At 27.1% G+C, this 15,464-nt stretch overlaps 1 protein-coding gene across 2 annotated transcripts in view; it reads left to right on the forward strand.

Moving 5' to 3' along the window:
• LOC107437340 (protein DEK) overlaps nt 1–15,464 on the forward strand; it is a 42,090-nt gene that overhangs the window by 13,169 nt on the left and 13,457 nt on the right. Inside the window, exons 3-9 of one of the 2 annotated variants that reach the window (XM_016049307.4) lie at nt 2,905–3,108; nt 4,506–4,770; nt 7,601–7,744; nt 7,822–7,898; nt 13,168–13,262; nt 14,376–14,512; nt 14,595–14,770. In XM_016049307.4, coding sequence (XP_015904793.2) covers nt 2,905–3,108; nt 4,506–4,770; nt 7,601–7,744; nt 7,822–7,898; nt 13,168–13,262; nt 14,376–14,512; nt 14,595–14,770 — 1,098 coding nt within the window. The remainder of the gene's footprint in view (nt 1–2,904; nt 3,109–4,505; nt 4,771–7,600; nt 7,745–7,821; nt 7,899–13,167; nt 13,263–14,375; nt 14,513–14,594; nt 14,771–15,464) is intronic. The other variant, XM_087154414.1, reaches the window with a different exon arrangement.

Raw genomic sequence — 15,464 nt, forward strand, 5'->3', positions numbered from 1 at the left:
AGGCTTAAATTTTTTTTATCAGAAAGGCATGAGTGTCGTTCTCTGCAAACCCTACCTAAATTGAAGTCTGAATAAAATAAATTGGTACAGAAGCTCTTAAGAAATATGTGAAAGCTAAGAGATTATAAATATTTCAAATAAAACAGTAAGTGGGAAAAATCATTAATTTTTCAAACTAAATGGGCAGAGGGAAGGAGAACTTAATTTGAATGAAGTATCAGCTTGATGTTCCAATTTCGGAAATTTCAGGACTCAAAGTTATCCTTAAATTCCTTAATTTCATTTTTTTTTTTCAAAGGAAGTCTCCTTAAATGTCCTGAAATTTTTGTATTTTTTGATTTTCAGAGCATGAAGTGCACTCATGGAAAAGTTAAAAATATCTTTGACTATGCGAATTTACTATATAATCTTCACTAATTGAGCATATCATAAAAAATTATCCAATGATGTATTACGAAATTTGTATGCCATATTATTGTATTGCAATATCAAGATTTGAAAAACTATGCTGAAATTTGTAAAAAAACTATAAAAAGAAAAGCAAAAATAACCATGTGTGGTTTAGAATAGAATAACTTAATTTGTAAAATTTTGGGCCCGTGATTTATTTGTTTTGATTGGTTTATTTGATTGATTTGAGTAAAATATTTAGTCCAGATCTTCCAAACCCCTGTGCAGCCCAGGTTTTCGAGGTTATACTGTAACATATTGTAACAAATATTTATCTTTGGAAATATATAAATCTTTGGAAATATATAATATTTTTTTTCTGAGGTATAAACAATATCTTTTTTCCTCTGGGGTGTAATTTTTTTTAAAAATATTTTATTTCAAAATCGTCCTTCAATTCCCTCTTTTAAAGATAGATAGAAATCATCAATAAGAGAACATTAATATTACTTCTAGGGTTGCTGCCATATTTATTTAGAAGGGTGTGCCAAAAATATTGTAAAAAAAAATTTTTTTTATGGTTTTTTGAATATTGTTTTCAGGTTCATGCTAAATAAGTTAGTCATAAGTCATTGTTTAATTTTTTCCTTATAATTTCTTTCAAATCAGAAGTTGTTACACCAATTGCATTTTTCATAACGCTTTTTATTTCATTTTTTTAAAAATCCTAATTCAATAATTTTTAATTTCTAATTAAGGAGCACATGTCCTTTCGAGGGGAGGGGGCTTTACAAAGAGTTTACAAAGTTAAGATACAAATGATTTTATTTTGAAAAATTGAGATTGTATTATGACCTGGATAATATTCCTTACCCATGGTACAATACTTTTGCTTGCATAAAAAACCTATTTCATACAGGACAAGTTAACATATCCATCTGAGGGGTGAGGAGACTTTTTTTCTCTGAGCGTTTTCCTTGCATATAATGTGAAAGTTTTAACAATATTTTAATTTGATTGATTTTATTAAAATAAAGTCACTTGCAAAAGAATTTTTTTTTAAAAATCACTCATTAGTTAATTATTAAAAATTTTATCACTATACACTGAAGCAAATTTTAAAATTGGAAGTAGTGTGCATGTCATGTTTTTTGGAATCAAACTTAAGAGATAATGCAATAGTAGCTTATAAAAGTCAATGTGAAATAAAATTATGTAAATGTGGAACTCACTCATTATTCAGATAAATCTGAATTTTGTTTAATTCAGGACTTGTAATTCGTATCAATCACCTAAACATTAGTCATGGCTTTTCCTAAACTTTCCTGCATTAAAAAAAAACAAACAAAAAAGCACAGTTTTTTCATATTATTTAATGGTAAAGTTGTGGGTAGCAGGGAAATTTTTTTGCCCAGGGTCTCAATACTCAGAGGGTTGTTGTTTTTGTAAATCAAGGAAACATGCTTTGTTCCATAACATAAAATGGCCTTTTTATCACAATTTTTATATGGTTTCACTTTAAAAGAAAAAGAAATTATAAAAAACTTGTCTCCATTATGCTAAAATTATGATGCTTCTTTTTTATGACATTGCAACAATGCCAGGGGGTACTGTACCAGTTTAAGGTAAAAGATCCACAGTTTTCCAATTTTTTCTTAAAAACATTTTTTCAGTTTCTGCTTTGTTTTTTTTTTCCTTGAGGTGTCAAAAAAAAAAGAAAAAAAAGCTACAATGCCAGAAATTTTCAATCAATCACTCCTTCAAAATGCTTGAAAAAAAATATGTCGCCTAATAGTGGGTTTAGATTTGTCAGGTACTGGTAATTTAGATTTTTCAGAAACCTTATTAATGGGGATCAATCACTAATCTTTCGAAAATAATTTGAGTATTTTTCATTCACATTTTTTTTCACACACAATTTTTTTTTCCTGTCTGCAATCTCATGCCTTGGCTGTATGTTTTTATTAATTGATTTATTTTATGTTTTATTCTTTGCTTGTTTAGGCTCTCAATTTTCTGTCCCCTCCCTAAACCCTGGGTACTGGATAATTAGGATTTTACTATATTTATTTTACTTTTCTCTATTTTTTTAATCTCATGCCTTAGCTATCTATTTTATTTAATTTATGCTTTGTTTAATGTTTTTATTACTTGCTTTTTAAGTTATGCCTCAATTTTCTGATACCCAGGTGTCGGAATTTTGGGGTGTATTCTAACCCCTTGGTGTTGGAGTTTCGGGGTGCATTCTAACCCCTTGGTGTCAGAATATTGCTCTCTTTTTTTATAATCTCATGCCTTAACTATCTATTTTATTTAATTCATGCTTTGTTTATGTTTTTATGCTTTGCTTTTAAGTTATGCCTCAATTTTTCGATACCCAGGTGTCGGAAATTTGGGGTGCATTCTAACCCCTTGGTGTGGGAATTTCTGGGTGCATTCTAACCCCTTGGTGTCGGAATATTGCGGCTTTACTATATTTTATTTTCTAAAACTCTTGTTTTCTTTCTTTTCTAGACTTATCCTGATATTGATTTCAAAAAATATCCTCACCTTAAATTAGGATATAATAAAACTGATTTTTCCTTACTCCATAATAATGATAATAATGCTGAAATAAAACCTGTTCTGAATTTTGATGATTTAGAACCTCATAATGAAGTTACTGAAATGTTGCAACTGTGGGATTCCGCATTTTATTTCACTGATGTTGACATTGACGTATTTAATTTTATTATTTATATTTATTGTTTCAAACTAATTATGAAACTTCTGCTAACACATTCTTTTTGAGTTCTTCATAATTATTTAATGTGCAAATTCTTCTGTGTGTTCTTTAAATAACAAAACTAACATGATTTTTCCATTTTATAGAGTTTAAGCATTTATATTGTATGAGGATGATTCAGATATAAACAGTGATGCCTTTTATTGTTCATTTAAAGGCACACTCTTCAACATTGTTTTTGTTCTTTAATCGTTCTCCTCCAAGAAAAGCTCTCATAATAATGGACAAAAAACAATCACCAAAAGACAAAGCTGGACTGGGGGAAGAATGATCAAGGGTTTTCTATTGAATTTACTCCAATTTGCTGACTAGTGGTGTATTGGAAAAAGATGCCATTTCTAAGGAAAAGTTATCCAAAGCTTTTTCTAAGGCTAAGATGTTCAGTAGTTATAGCATGAGCACTTTGAATGTTGTTACTAACTTTGAATGTTGTTACTAACTTTTAACTTCTGTCTACAGTGAACTAGCATGTAGCATAGATCTTTTCATTTTTTTTTTTCAATCAGCAGAGATTTTTTAATCTTGAGATATGATCTTAGATGTTGGTTAAGACACTTATTGTTTGCCATATAAACAATTGCCCCAAGTAAGCAATTTTTCTGTAAATACGTATTTCCCCAAACTGTGCCTTCAAATGAGTTGAAAAAGGTGAGTTTAACCCTTTCTTTGCTTAGAAAATTTACAATACCTTGTGCAACAGACAAAGAACTTTGGTTATTCATGGCTGCATTAAGGACAGATTAGAAACAGCTGACGTCGCTGGTAATGCATATTATCACCCCTCCCCCACTTTACCTTTCAGCTCAGAACCGATTTCTTAATACCATAGCAAAAGTATTGTTTATATTTGAATCACCCATGTACATAACTTTTGACTGTGTTTTAATAATGCTACATCTGGACTCTACTGTTTTCTACGAAGAATCCTCACTTTCAGCTCACAAGACAATAAATTGTAACGTAGTTAACATTGTTTTATGTGAAATTGCTTTGCTTTGTGAATTGTACCATTGCTTTTTTTTATTTATTGAAGTTTCTGAAATCAAAAATAATAATTAATTAAAAGTGCGTTTACAGAAAAGTATCTTTTAATATATCTTTTCGTAATTATATCTTTTCGATAATTTTAAATATAAAAACAAATACAACAAATATATACTCTTTTGTGAACGTGTCTTTCTCTTTTGTAAACATGTGCTGAGCATAAAGAGGTTAAAATTTAAAAGTGCGCTTATTTGTCGTACCTTTATGAATCTTAAAGAAAACACATCTTACACTAAGTATGTGTCTTCCATTTGCAATATATATTAATCTTTGTTTAATATTTTAGGTAAAAGCAGTGGCTGAAATTTCTGATAGCTTTACAGAATTGGAAGGTTTACCATGGCCACCCAAGAATCTGACAGTAACTATACCACCAGACAGAATGGATTATAAAAAGGAGGAAAAGGAAGGAAGCAGTAATGAAACAGAAAGGAAAGAAGAAAATCAAAAACATGTAAGTGATAAGGAAGAAAATGAAAAAGACAGTGAAAAAAAAGAAAGTGATGATGAAAAAGAAAGTGACGAAAAAGAAAGTGAAGATGAAAAAGAAAGTAAGCATTGTGATTTATATTCTTGTTATTTAGAAGTTTCCTCTTGGGACTCGTGAATATCATGTTGTGATTCTTATTCACATGATTTATTAATTACATGCCGTGATTTATCTTCACAAAATTTATAAATTGCACATTGTGATTCATTATAATACAACCTATAAATTACATATTGTTATTGATGTTTGCCTGATTTATAAATTACACATCATTATTCGTATTTGCACCTTTTAAAATTCAACATTATGATTAATATTTACACAATTTAAAAATCCTTCATCACGATTTGTTTTCAAGTGATTTTAAAATGAAGGATTGTGATTCATTTTCACACAATTTTAAAATCAAACAGACTTATTTTAAAAAAGTGTGTGATTCTTATTCATTTGAATTATAAATTGCACATTGTGATTTGTATTCTCGCTATTTCAAATTCAAGAATCACGACTCGTATTCACACAAATGAGAAATCAAACCTCGAGGTTCCCGTTCACTTTATTTAAAAATCAAGCATCATTATTAATATTTCAAATGAAACATTTTAAGTTTATTATAAAAGTTAATTTCAAAATATTTACAATAATAATTCTCTGGATAAAAATTTAAAAAAAAGTCAGTTGTGTATCTAGCATACTCATAATTCAAAAGATATTTATGAAATTTAAATTTGATGTACACACATATAATAATCAATAAATAGCAATAAAAAAATTAATTTTCCTGAATTTATTTTAAGTTTTATTTTTTTTGTGTTATTTTTTTATTATTTAAAAGTAATCCAAATCTCTGTCAAGATCTGAAATTTATTAATATTATTGTAAAAAATAGGTATTTTTATTTTTTAAAATAAGTCTTATAATTTTGATGATTTTTATTCATTTATAATTTATCTAAGTTTTAGAATTTCATGAAACAAATTAGAAATAAGTATATCAATTCCTTATTTCCAAAAATTAAAATTGGACTTAATAATTTTTTGACAGCAGAAATTGACCACTATCAATTAATATATGTGCCTCTCTACACACTTTTTTCCCTGAAAACTTCAGGTATTTTTTCATGAATATACTGAACCATGAGTTTTGCAATATTTCTTTTTTTAATTATGTTCAGGTATTGTCAATTGCATCATTTTTTCAACTGTTTATGTTTTAAAAATCAGGAACTTCTTTTCTTTAATTTTTCTTGTTTTTCTGTTTTAACTAAAGCGAAGCATATTAACAAGGATTTCTAATAGACTTGATTCTTTATTGTCACTTTTTTCTTGTACAGTAAGACATATGACTAATGACATAGAAAACTGTGGTTCTCAACATTGAAGTTGAACAGTATACTCTCTATCTCAAAATTAAAAGGACGCTAAAAAATTTTCGAGATAGCAAGTTCAGAACTAAATATGTTCTAAGGAGCAGAAAAATATATTCTAAAATAGTTCACTAAAAATTAGAGTCATGAAACATAATAACTATTAATAATTATGTATGTAATGATAGTTGACTATAAATCAAAATAAAAAAATGATAATTTTATTTTTAAAAGGAAGACAAAAATAACTATGCATTAAATAAAAAAAGAATTTGCTTACAATAAACTTAAATTGTGATTTTTTCAAAGAAAATTAATTTTCCATTTTGAAAAAATTCGTCAAAGCAAGGCTTTGAGAAAAAATTCTTCGACATAGTAATTCAACATTAGATGGTTATAATAACGCCAAGGAGAATTTTTTTTTTTGACTTAACAACATATCGAGAGTATACTATATTTCAGAAAAAGCAGAAAGATTTTTGCTGTCTTGAGTTGACTAGGTATCTACCTGGGATAGCATTTAATTTAACATGACATAATAGTAATAAATAAACTGAATATTAATAGTGTTTGAAAAAAATGCCAATGAACAAGCTTTGTTTTGATTAAAATTATAAATATTTTTATACTCTATTCTGTTTATTATTATTAATATCATTTATGAATAGGATTAATATACTTTTAGAATTTAATTTTTTACTTATTTTATTATACTAAATTTTCTTTAGTTTAAATGTAATTGTATGAAAACTGTCTATAATTTTGACTTATTTATTTTTATTGAATAACATGTTTTAATCTTTATTATTGGTAAATATCTATTATGTAGAAAATTCCATTTCCTGGAATTGTCACAGTCCTAAAGATCGGGACTTATGTCTGTAATAAAATAAAAAAACTCTGCTTACTCAAACTACTTTGAACCCTTGTTGGTTCTAAGCACCAACATTTGAATTATTTTAAATTTAAATGATAACTTAAAAAAAGGAGCTGCAGTCAAAATACAGTGGAGCTTTGGATTGAATAAAGATCATAACATGCCTTTTGTTTCCTGTTAATTCTAAAATTGTCTTTATCTTCAAATTCTTCTTCTGATAAGACTAGAGTCCGTTTTTAGTTCAGATCATATGAAGGGATTGAAAAATAGCTTTCTTTGTCATCTGATGATCTTGAAAAAGGGCCCCTTTCTCCATTAGAATTTGTTCTGCCTAGTTTGAAGGAGGTTTGGAGAAAAGGGTAGCAAGCTTTTCCTTTTTTCTAGAAATAGTGAAGGGAAGAATGATTTTCTATTTTTATTTGCTTTTGAAGGAATTGCTGTAGTGCTTATTAATGGAGCTATTTTCAAACATGCCTGGAAATATGTTACACCATATGTCAATTTTTAAATGTAGGTGATCCTCATATGTATTGAAAAATACTTTATATCCGCTGAAATGAGTTCTATTTTTTTACTCATTTTTTGCTGTTACTATCAACCATTTCAAGGGATGAAGTAAAATTTTTTAACATTTTCCTTTGAATTTAGTGGGATTGCTTGATAGACCAGTGGAAGTAACTGGTTGCCGTGCACGTAAACAGGTTGAGCGTCTTGAAGTTAGCTTTGCTCTTCCTACTAAAGATAAGCAAATCCCTGAAGGTCGTGGACAGAAATTGGGTGATTGTCCTAGAAGTAAGTAAAAATTATTTTGACTGTGAATAGTGCTTTAAAAAATATCTTTCATTTTATAATTATTTTAATTTTTTCAGTTGAGTTCCAGATTGCTAAACATTCTGTTGCTGACTTAAAACCCTTGCATCGTGTACTTTTCAATAGACAGGGAACTGTAAGTTTCCATATTTTAATTGTAATTAAATGAAAACCCCTTATCTTGCTTGATCTTAATGATAACCAAGTCTTAGAATAACTATCTTAAAATTCATTTTAAGTACATTGAACACAACTATCTTAAATTAGTAAATTTGAATAAGTTTTTAATTCCTATAATCTACTTGCTTTCATTCATTTGATGCTAACAAAGCAGGAAATCCTAATCGGATGAATTTATTTCAATGTTTATTTGCTTAACACTGTTCATGACATTGTTCATAACCGCACTAACTGAAAATTGCACTCTCAATATTGCTTAAAAAAACATTGAGGATACCTCATATGTACTCATTATGATGTTAGTGAAATTCTTCTGTAGAATCTTTGTCTATATGCACAGAAAAACTTCAGCTTTAGTATTTGCTACCAAACCTTAGAGCCCCTGGATAATAACAGGGTGGCTATCCACCTGGAAAACATTGAATACCTGGAATTATCAGGGACTTTTTTTTATTCTAGAAAATACCTATAAAAGTCAGGGAATTTTGAAGTAAAACTAGAATATCTTTCTTCAATTTTTCTATTATCTTGCTATCCGTTATACCAACTTGTTTTTAGATGGAAATTTATCATTTAATTTATCGCCATATGGTCGAAATATTGCCATTTTAGCAATACTTTTCTTGCATCAAAATTTGCTCCATCTTTGAACTAAATAAGAACACCACATCACATTCTTCCATGGGTGCTAAATGAATGGTTGAAACCTTTGACCTTTTTGGAGACATAGGACTATGCAGTTCATGTAAGGCAAAAAATATGGTGGGGTTGGAAGAAAGGCTTAAGATATTTGCTTCTGTTTATTGTAGGGGATTTTCTCTTTTAGTCTGGAAGCTGAATCCATTTGTTGTTCAAATTTATTCTGATCAAGGTGTGTAGCTTTTTTAAGAAGTGCTTAAAGGTGCTTATTTTCGATTTTCTTTTTTTAAAAGCCCTTAGAGGTGCTTTTTTCATTGGGTGTCTTTAAAAAGTGCTTAATTTTCCCCTTTTCAAAATGAGATTTTTCCTTTACCATGTTGATTTTTGCTACAAATTATGCAAAGAGACACAGTTCGCATTGTTCGATTCAACGTTTTCACAATTCATTCAACCCCATTCTATTTCGGCATATTATCAGTCCGTAGCGTATGAAGACGCCATTTATTTTACATGATTCAAAAGCTCCTGATTTTTGACAATTGTCAAAAACAATGCCAAAAGTTTTTTTTTTTTTTTTTTTTGACATGACGGTTAAAACAAGATAAAACAGTCAATTGTCAAAAACTTTCCAACCCTGCCTAATTATGATACTTTTTAAAGTGCTTAAAAATATCTTTTGAAGGCTTGAAAATTGCTTATATTTTGTTGAATAATTTGGTTATGCACCCTGCTGATGCTTTGAGGGCATTTTTTTCTTTTGACAAAATGTTTTAGTATTTTCAATTTTATAAAGGTCTCCAGAAATTATTTGGTCATAATTTAATAACAATAGATTTTATTTCACGCGCTTTTTTCTGCTTCATACTCCCATCCCAGCTTTCGTACTCCCATCCAATGAAGTCATTGACTTTTTTTTTCTCTTCCAAACCATCCAAGCACACATCATCTTCAAACATATATTCCTAATAAACATATAAAATCATTATAATAACATTAATTAAAATGATAGGTATAACCAAAACTGCTATACTCTGCATCTTCATATTTATTGATTTTAAATTTAAAAAACAGAGTAAAGAAAGAGTTGAAGCAATAAAATAGCTGAGTAAATAATTTTTTTCTGCCGAATTATATTCTAAAGATATTTTTCTTCTTCATCAGAAAGAAAAGAAATACTCCTGATTTTTCCGTTCTTATTTCGAAATAAACAAAATTTGCCAACGACTAGCTTGCTTCAGCAAGAATTTAAAATTGAAAAAATAAAAATGTGTAATATATGTTTATTAGGAAGAAGAAAAAACTTCTTTTTTTTTTTTTTTTTTTTTTTTTTTTAACTCTGCACTCAACAGGTGCAGGTTTCTAGTTGTAAAAAACAATTAGCTTATCTTGACTAAAAAAGCATGTGGTTAGATTGGAATTCTTTAAAGATTTTGATTTCAGATATTAAAAAAAAAATTAAATTTAAGGAATTTTAACTAGTTTTTTTCTATTGAGTACACTATAAGAAATTCAAAAAGTCTGTTTAATTTTTGCAATTGCGACATCATTTTTTAATACAGAATATCTCTATGAATAAGAGTGCATAATGTAATTCTACATAGTGTAATTTAGTAAAGAGCACAATTTAGACAAAATATAGTGAAATAGTTCTAAGTTTTATATGACCACCTAATTTTCTTTTGCTTAGTAAAAATATATATACTTTTTCAATACTTTTTCAAGGTTTTTTCATTTACTCTGTATTTAGCATTTGATACATTTTGTTCAAAAACTACTTAAAAGTAAAACATTTTTTATTCAATCGAAACAATATATTCTATAAAGTAAACATATTTTCTACACATCTATTTTAATCTTTAAAAAATAAGTGCTGTAACAAAACATAAAATTTTTAAAAAATGAAAAACAAAATATTGCTAATCTTATTATTTTTTCAAGATATATATCTTAAAAAATATACATTTTAAATAAAATACTATAGACAGGGTATCCCGCGCACCTGGAAAGTTATGAATTTCAGTATTGAACAAAATTTGTCATGATTTTAACTATTTTTTAAAAAAAAATCATAAAAAGTCATGGATTTAGGTAGCAGAAAAATTTTATTTTTAAAATGAAATCCCCTCTCCCCATTTCGTGTTCCAAATATCTGAATTTGTAACAAAATCCCCACTCAGTCATATTTTATTCAAATATAAAAAGTTTTTATCATGTTCTTTAAAAATTATTGTGCTCTTTCAAAAAATGAAAGAAAAAACATTTCTTGAGTGAAGTATCTTTTAAACTTCTTTGATTTCAGAATTCTTCTTATTTTTTAAATTTTAAATTCTTGCTGAAGCAAGCTAGTCGTTGGTAAATTTTTTTTATTTCGAAATGAGACCGGAAAAATCAGGAGTATTTCTTTCCTTTCTGATGAAGAAGAAAAATATCTTTAGAATATAATTCAGCAGAAAAAAATTATTTACTCAGCTATTTTATTGCTTCAACTCTTTCTTTACTCTGTTTTTTAAATTTAAAATCAATAAATATGAAGATGCAGAGTATAGCAGTTTTGGTTATACCTATCATTTTAATTAATGTTATTATAATGCTTTTTATATTTATTCTTCTGTTTTTGTTGGCGAAAATAGTAACTTCGTTAGTCGTGAATTTTAAAATCTAAAATATAGCAGATACCCTGTATAGAATATTGGCACTTTTCTTAACTAAGTATCCATCTTACACTTTTTGAAAAAAAGTAAAGAAAAAAAAATGCACTGACTTGGAAATGTTGAAATTTTACCTGGAAAACATGGTTTGAGTGACCATCCTGAATTAGCAAAAAATATCTTGACAAGAGGTTTCATGACATTCATTCAAATCACTTATGCCTTTAAAGCATTTTTGGAAAAAATTGTCGATTTCATACTTAATATATACTTTTTTTTAGAGCCTAATCTTTTTTACTGATTTAAACTAAAATTTGTGCTTCGATTAATCTGATTTTATTTGGTTGATTTGTTTACCTATTCTGCACACATAATTTATTTTAAGTTATATGAAGTTTTTTTTAATGATTTTTTTCTTTGTGTTGCAAGCAGATTTTTAATTAAAATTTATAATCAATTTTATTTCTCAGTTTGAACATTTTTGATCTTACATTATTTACAAACTTGGTTGAATGTGAGGATGGTTATACATATAATGTTGTTTGGATTCTATGTTTTGAGTTTTAGTGAATTCATTAGGAATGGTAAAGACACAAAATTCTCTTGTCTCTTAATTGCCTTGATTAAATTTACTAAGGTGTAGTTTATTTTATGTGTTAGGTAGTGTGCAACAGAAGCACACCTTATTGAACAATAAAATATTTAAAATTATTTATAACATTAAATTTAAAAGTTTGTTTTCAGAAAAAAAGATTTCACGTTATTTTCAGTGACCAAACCTATTTCTTTTGTATGCAAACAATGAATAAAAGTAGAAAATGTTTAAAATTGTAATATATGTATCAGTATATACACCTAGTAATTGAAATCCTTCAGATTATTTTTCATCGCAGATTTAGAAAACAAGCCTAAAATATTACTGAAAGGAGAAAAACGAAAAATATTTTTAATTCCTAAATTCAATTACTGTACTATGACTCAATAAAATTTGTTTGCCAATCTGCAGATATGTAAGTAAAAAAGAAATGATGACATTTGAAATTCTAAATAATGTTCTTAATTAACTGAAATTTTAAAAGTTAAGAAAATTTTTAAGAAATAATTTTAATATCCGTAAACTCTATTTATAAACTGGATAGCGACTTATTCAGTTTTTTAAATGTTAATTATTCCATTAATATAAAAGTGCACAAAAAATTTCTTATAATTTTTATCTATCTAATTTGTGCTAATTTTGCTTACACACATCTATTTTTACTCCAAATAGTTCTTTTGAAATTTAAAGAAGTCAACAAAAGCGATAAATTGCCAAATAATAAATTTTCTTTTCTCTCTTTTTTTTTTTTTTTTTTTTTTTTTTTTTTTTTTTTTTTTTTTAAGCAAGCTAAAATTTATCTTAAACTGAAATATTTTTCAGAAAGTTATTCTAAATTTGTACTAAAAGAGACATTTTTTCATTAAACTAATAAATTATTTAATTGATATCTTATCATAAAAAAGAAAAGTTTTTTATTTTATATAAAACTTAACATTCAAGTTTTTTCTTCCCGCTGAGTCGATTTCTGGATATTCACGCCTCTAATACTTTGAAAAGGGCTTTTTTTCTTGACAAATTTGTTATGCTAATTTCTTATAAAGAATGTTTGGCAATTTCTCATAATATAATAACAGACAATTAAATTTGTGATTAATTAGGTGTTAAATAACCTGATGTTCGTCTTCACGATGGTTACACTGAGTTATCTAAATTTCATTGTACTTAAGTTAAAAAATAATTTTATGTGTGCATGCTAACTTTTTGTAGTTTTGAATCAACATTTATTAATTAGATGACTTAATTTTCTGCTCTATGCTCAAAATTTCATAGTACTATTTGATCAATGTTCAGGAATCAGTAAATTATTTTCTTAATGTTTAATTTTTCTATTTCATTATTAGGCAAATGACACAAAGAAGAATATTCGTAAATTTTCTGGATTCCCATTTCAGGATGGTTCTTCTGATTTTGAACAAAAAAAGGATAAAGTGCAGAAGTATATTTTTATCATTAAATATTATTGCAAAATAGACTCAAAAATTATTTTTCAAAATGCTTCTGTTCAGTTTAACTTGTTTGGTATTGACATTGCTGTTTCTTGTTTAATTTTGAAAAATTTTCGTTCAGTTGAATTAAACTAAATGAAATTGAATTGACTCATTAAAGAATTTTTTATAAATGTTCAACTGACAAGCATTATTTTTGCTTAATATATCCTATGTGAAAAAGTGTTTTTATAATTAAAGATTATCAGTGATTGCAGGGCACCCAAGGATCAGAGAATGGATAAAAACTCTGTATTGTCAGAAAGTTTAATTTTGGCGCAAACTTTCTGAAGAAAATTAGGTTTTTTTCTTTTGCATGATTTAAAAAAAATAAATAAATCCTGGAAAATCAAGACTTAAGCATTTTATTTTGCTATAACAATTACCAGCTATTGAAATTTAACTTATCTTGTACTAATGTTCATTACATTTATTTATTGTAAAAATTTCATATTGCTGTTTAATGTTCGCTTGTTATTCTCTATCAGTCACATTTTTCTCACATAATTTAATATTTGTTCAGCTAAAAAAACAAATGCGATTTTCAAATGAAAAAATTGCTTGTATAAAGGGTAAAATGTAGTCTTGTGTAAAAAATATAAATTTAAAAAAAAACATGATTAATTTACTGAAATTCCAAAATTATAATGATAATCTATTTTAGAGGTTTATGACTATAGTACTATCTATGTGAAATAAAATAAGTATAAGAAAAAAATAGACTGTTTAAAATGTTATGAAAGTAATTTCTATTAAAATCATGTGTTCCAAAGATATTGTTGACATTTATCAGGGTTCCCGCGGTCCTTGAAAAATTTAAAAAGTGGTAGTAAATTTTGGGTGGAGCTACAATATATTTTTTTGTTTTAATATGCTTTTTCATCGTAAAGTGCTGAAATTTTCGTGAATATATATATTTTTTAGAAAACATCTTTTAGTGGTGGCTACACAGAAATAAAAATGTCAAAATTTCTTTTATTTTTATTACCACTTTTTAAAATTCTCAAGGACCGTGGGAACCCTGTTTATGTGTTTTAACTGAAGTGTATTAAAATTTATTTTAGGTTTAGCATACCAGTTCTTAAAGGTATATGTGAAATTCTTGATATTGAACGAAGTGGAACTAAAGAGGATATTGTAATGAGGCTGCTACAATTTTTAGTTTGCCCAAAAGATTCTGGAAAAGCATTGCCAAAAAAAAGTATTTTTTTCACTATTCCTGTATTAGGTGAGGTTGTTTATACATTTTCATGTTGGTTAATCTATGCACTTTTAAATTTTAGAAACTTCTGGTCGAGATAAAAAGAATGCTTCTAAAAAGAAGGGTAAAGGTAATAATAAGAAGTCTAAAGCAAAGGATTCTGATGAAGAAGGTGATGAGGAAACTGCTATTAGTGTTGATGAAGCGAGTGATGCTAGTGCCAATGAAGAAGAAGAAGAAGAACCCAGTGACTCTGAGGTGAGAATTTTTGAAACTTCATTGTTCTGTCGTTTAGTTTTTGTCATTAAATTATTAATTAATTATCAATTGGTCATTAAGTCTAGATTTAATTTTATTTTCTTGTGCTAAAACTAAATATTTGCTCTAAATAGACAATCTTCAAATTTAAGTGTACGTTTTTTTAAATGAGATTTTCTTCTTTAATTATTTTAGATTTAAATTATTTTATAATCAGATATGAAGATTATAAAATAAAAATAATATATTATTTTTCAATTACCCCCCCCCCTTTTTTTTTTTTTTTTGCTGAAAATTAAATTTTCATTTTGGAATTCTGAACTTTAAATTTTTCTATTCTCGTTTTTTGGTTATTCAAGTATGCAGTTTGAGATCACAAGTTATTATATTATCCTATTAAATAAATTGATTTTAAAAATCATGCAAGAGTTATTGAACATACAAATCTGTCAAATTAACTACTGGAATAACTATGATCTATGCCAACTGGTTTAACAATGGAATGAAGAGTATTTACGCACATGTTATTCAAAATTTGTGTGTCTCAGATTTTATACCACACATGACTGTATACTTTCCTATCTCTTCAAGAAATTGGCATTTTGCCAAATCAGCAGGTTATATTCTAGAGAACTGTTCTTAAGATGAAGTGACAGTAGTTGAAAATTTAAAACCTTTTTTATTAGTTAACATT

The sequence above is a fragment of the Parasteatoda tepidariorum genome, chromosome 11 (genome assembly GCF_982258835.1).
Source record: "Parasteatoda tepidariorum strain Cologne lab strain chromosome 11, Ptep-v5.0, whole genome shotgun sequence".
NCBI classification, from domain to species: Eukaryota; Metazoa; Arthropoda; class Arachnida; order Araneae; family Theridiidae; genus Parasteatoda; species Parasteatoda tepidariorum.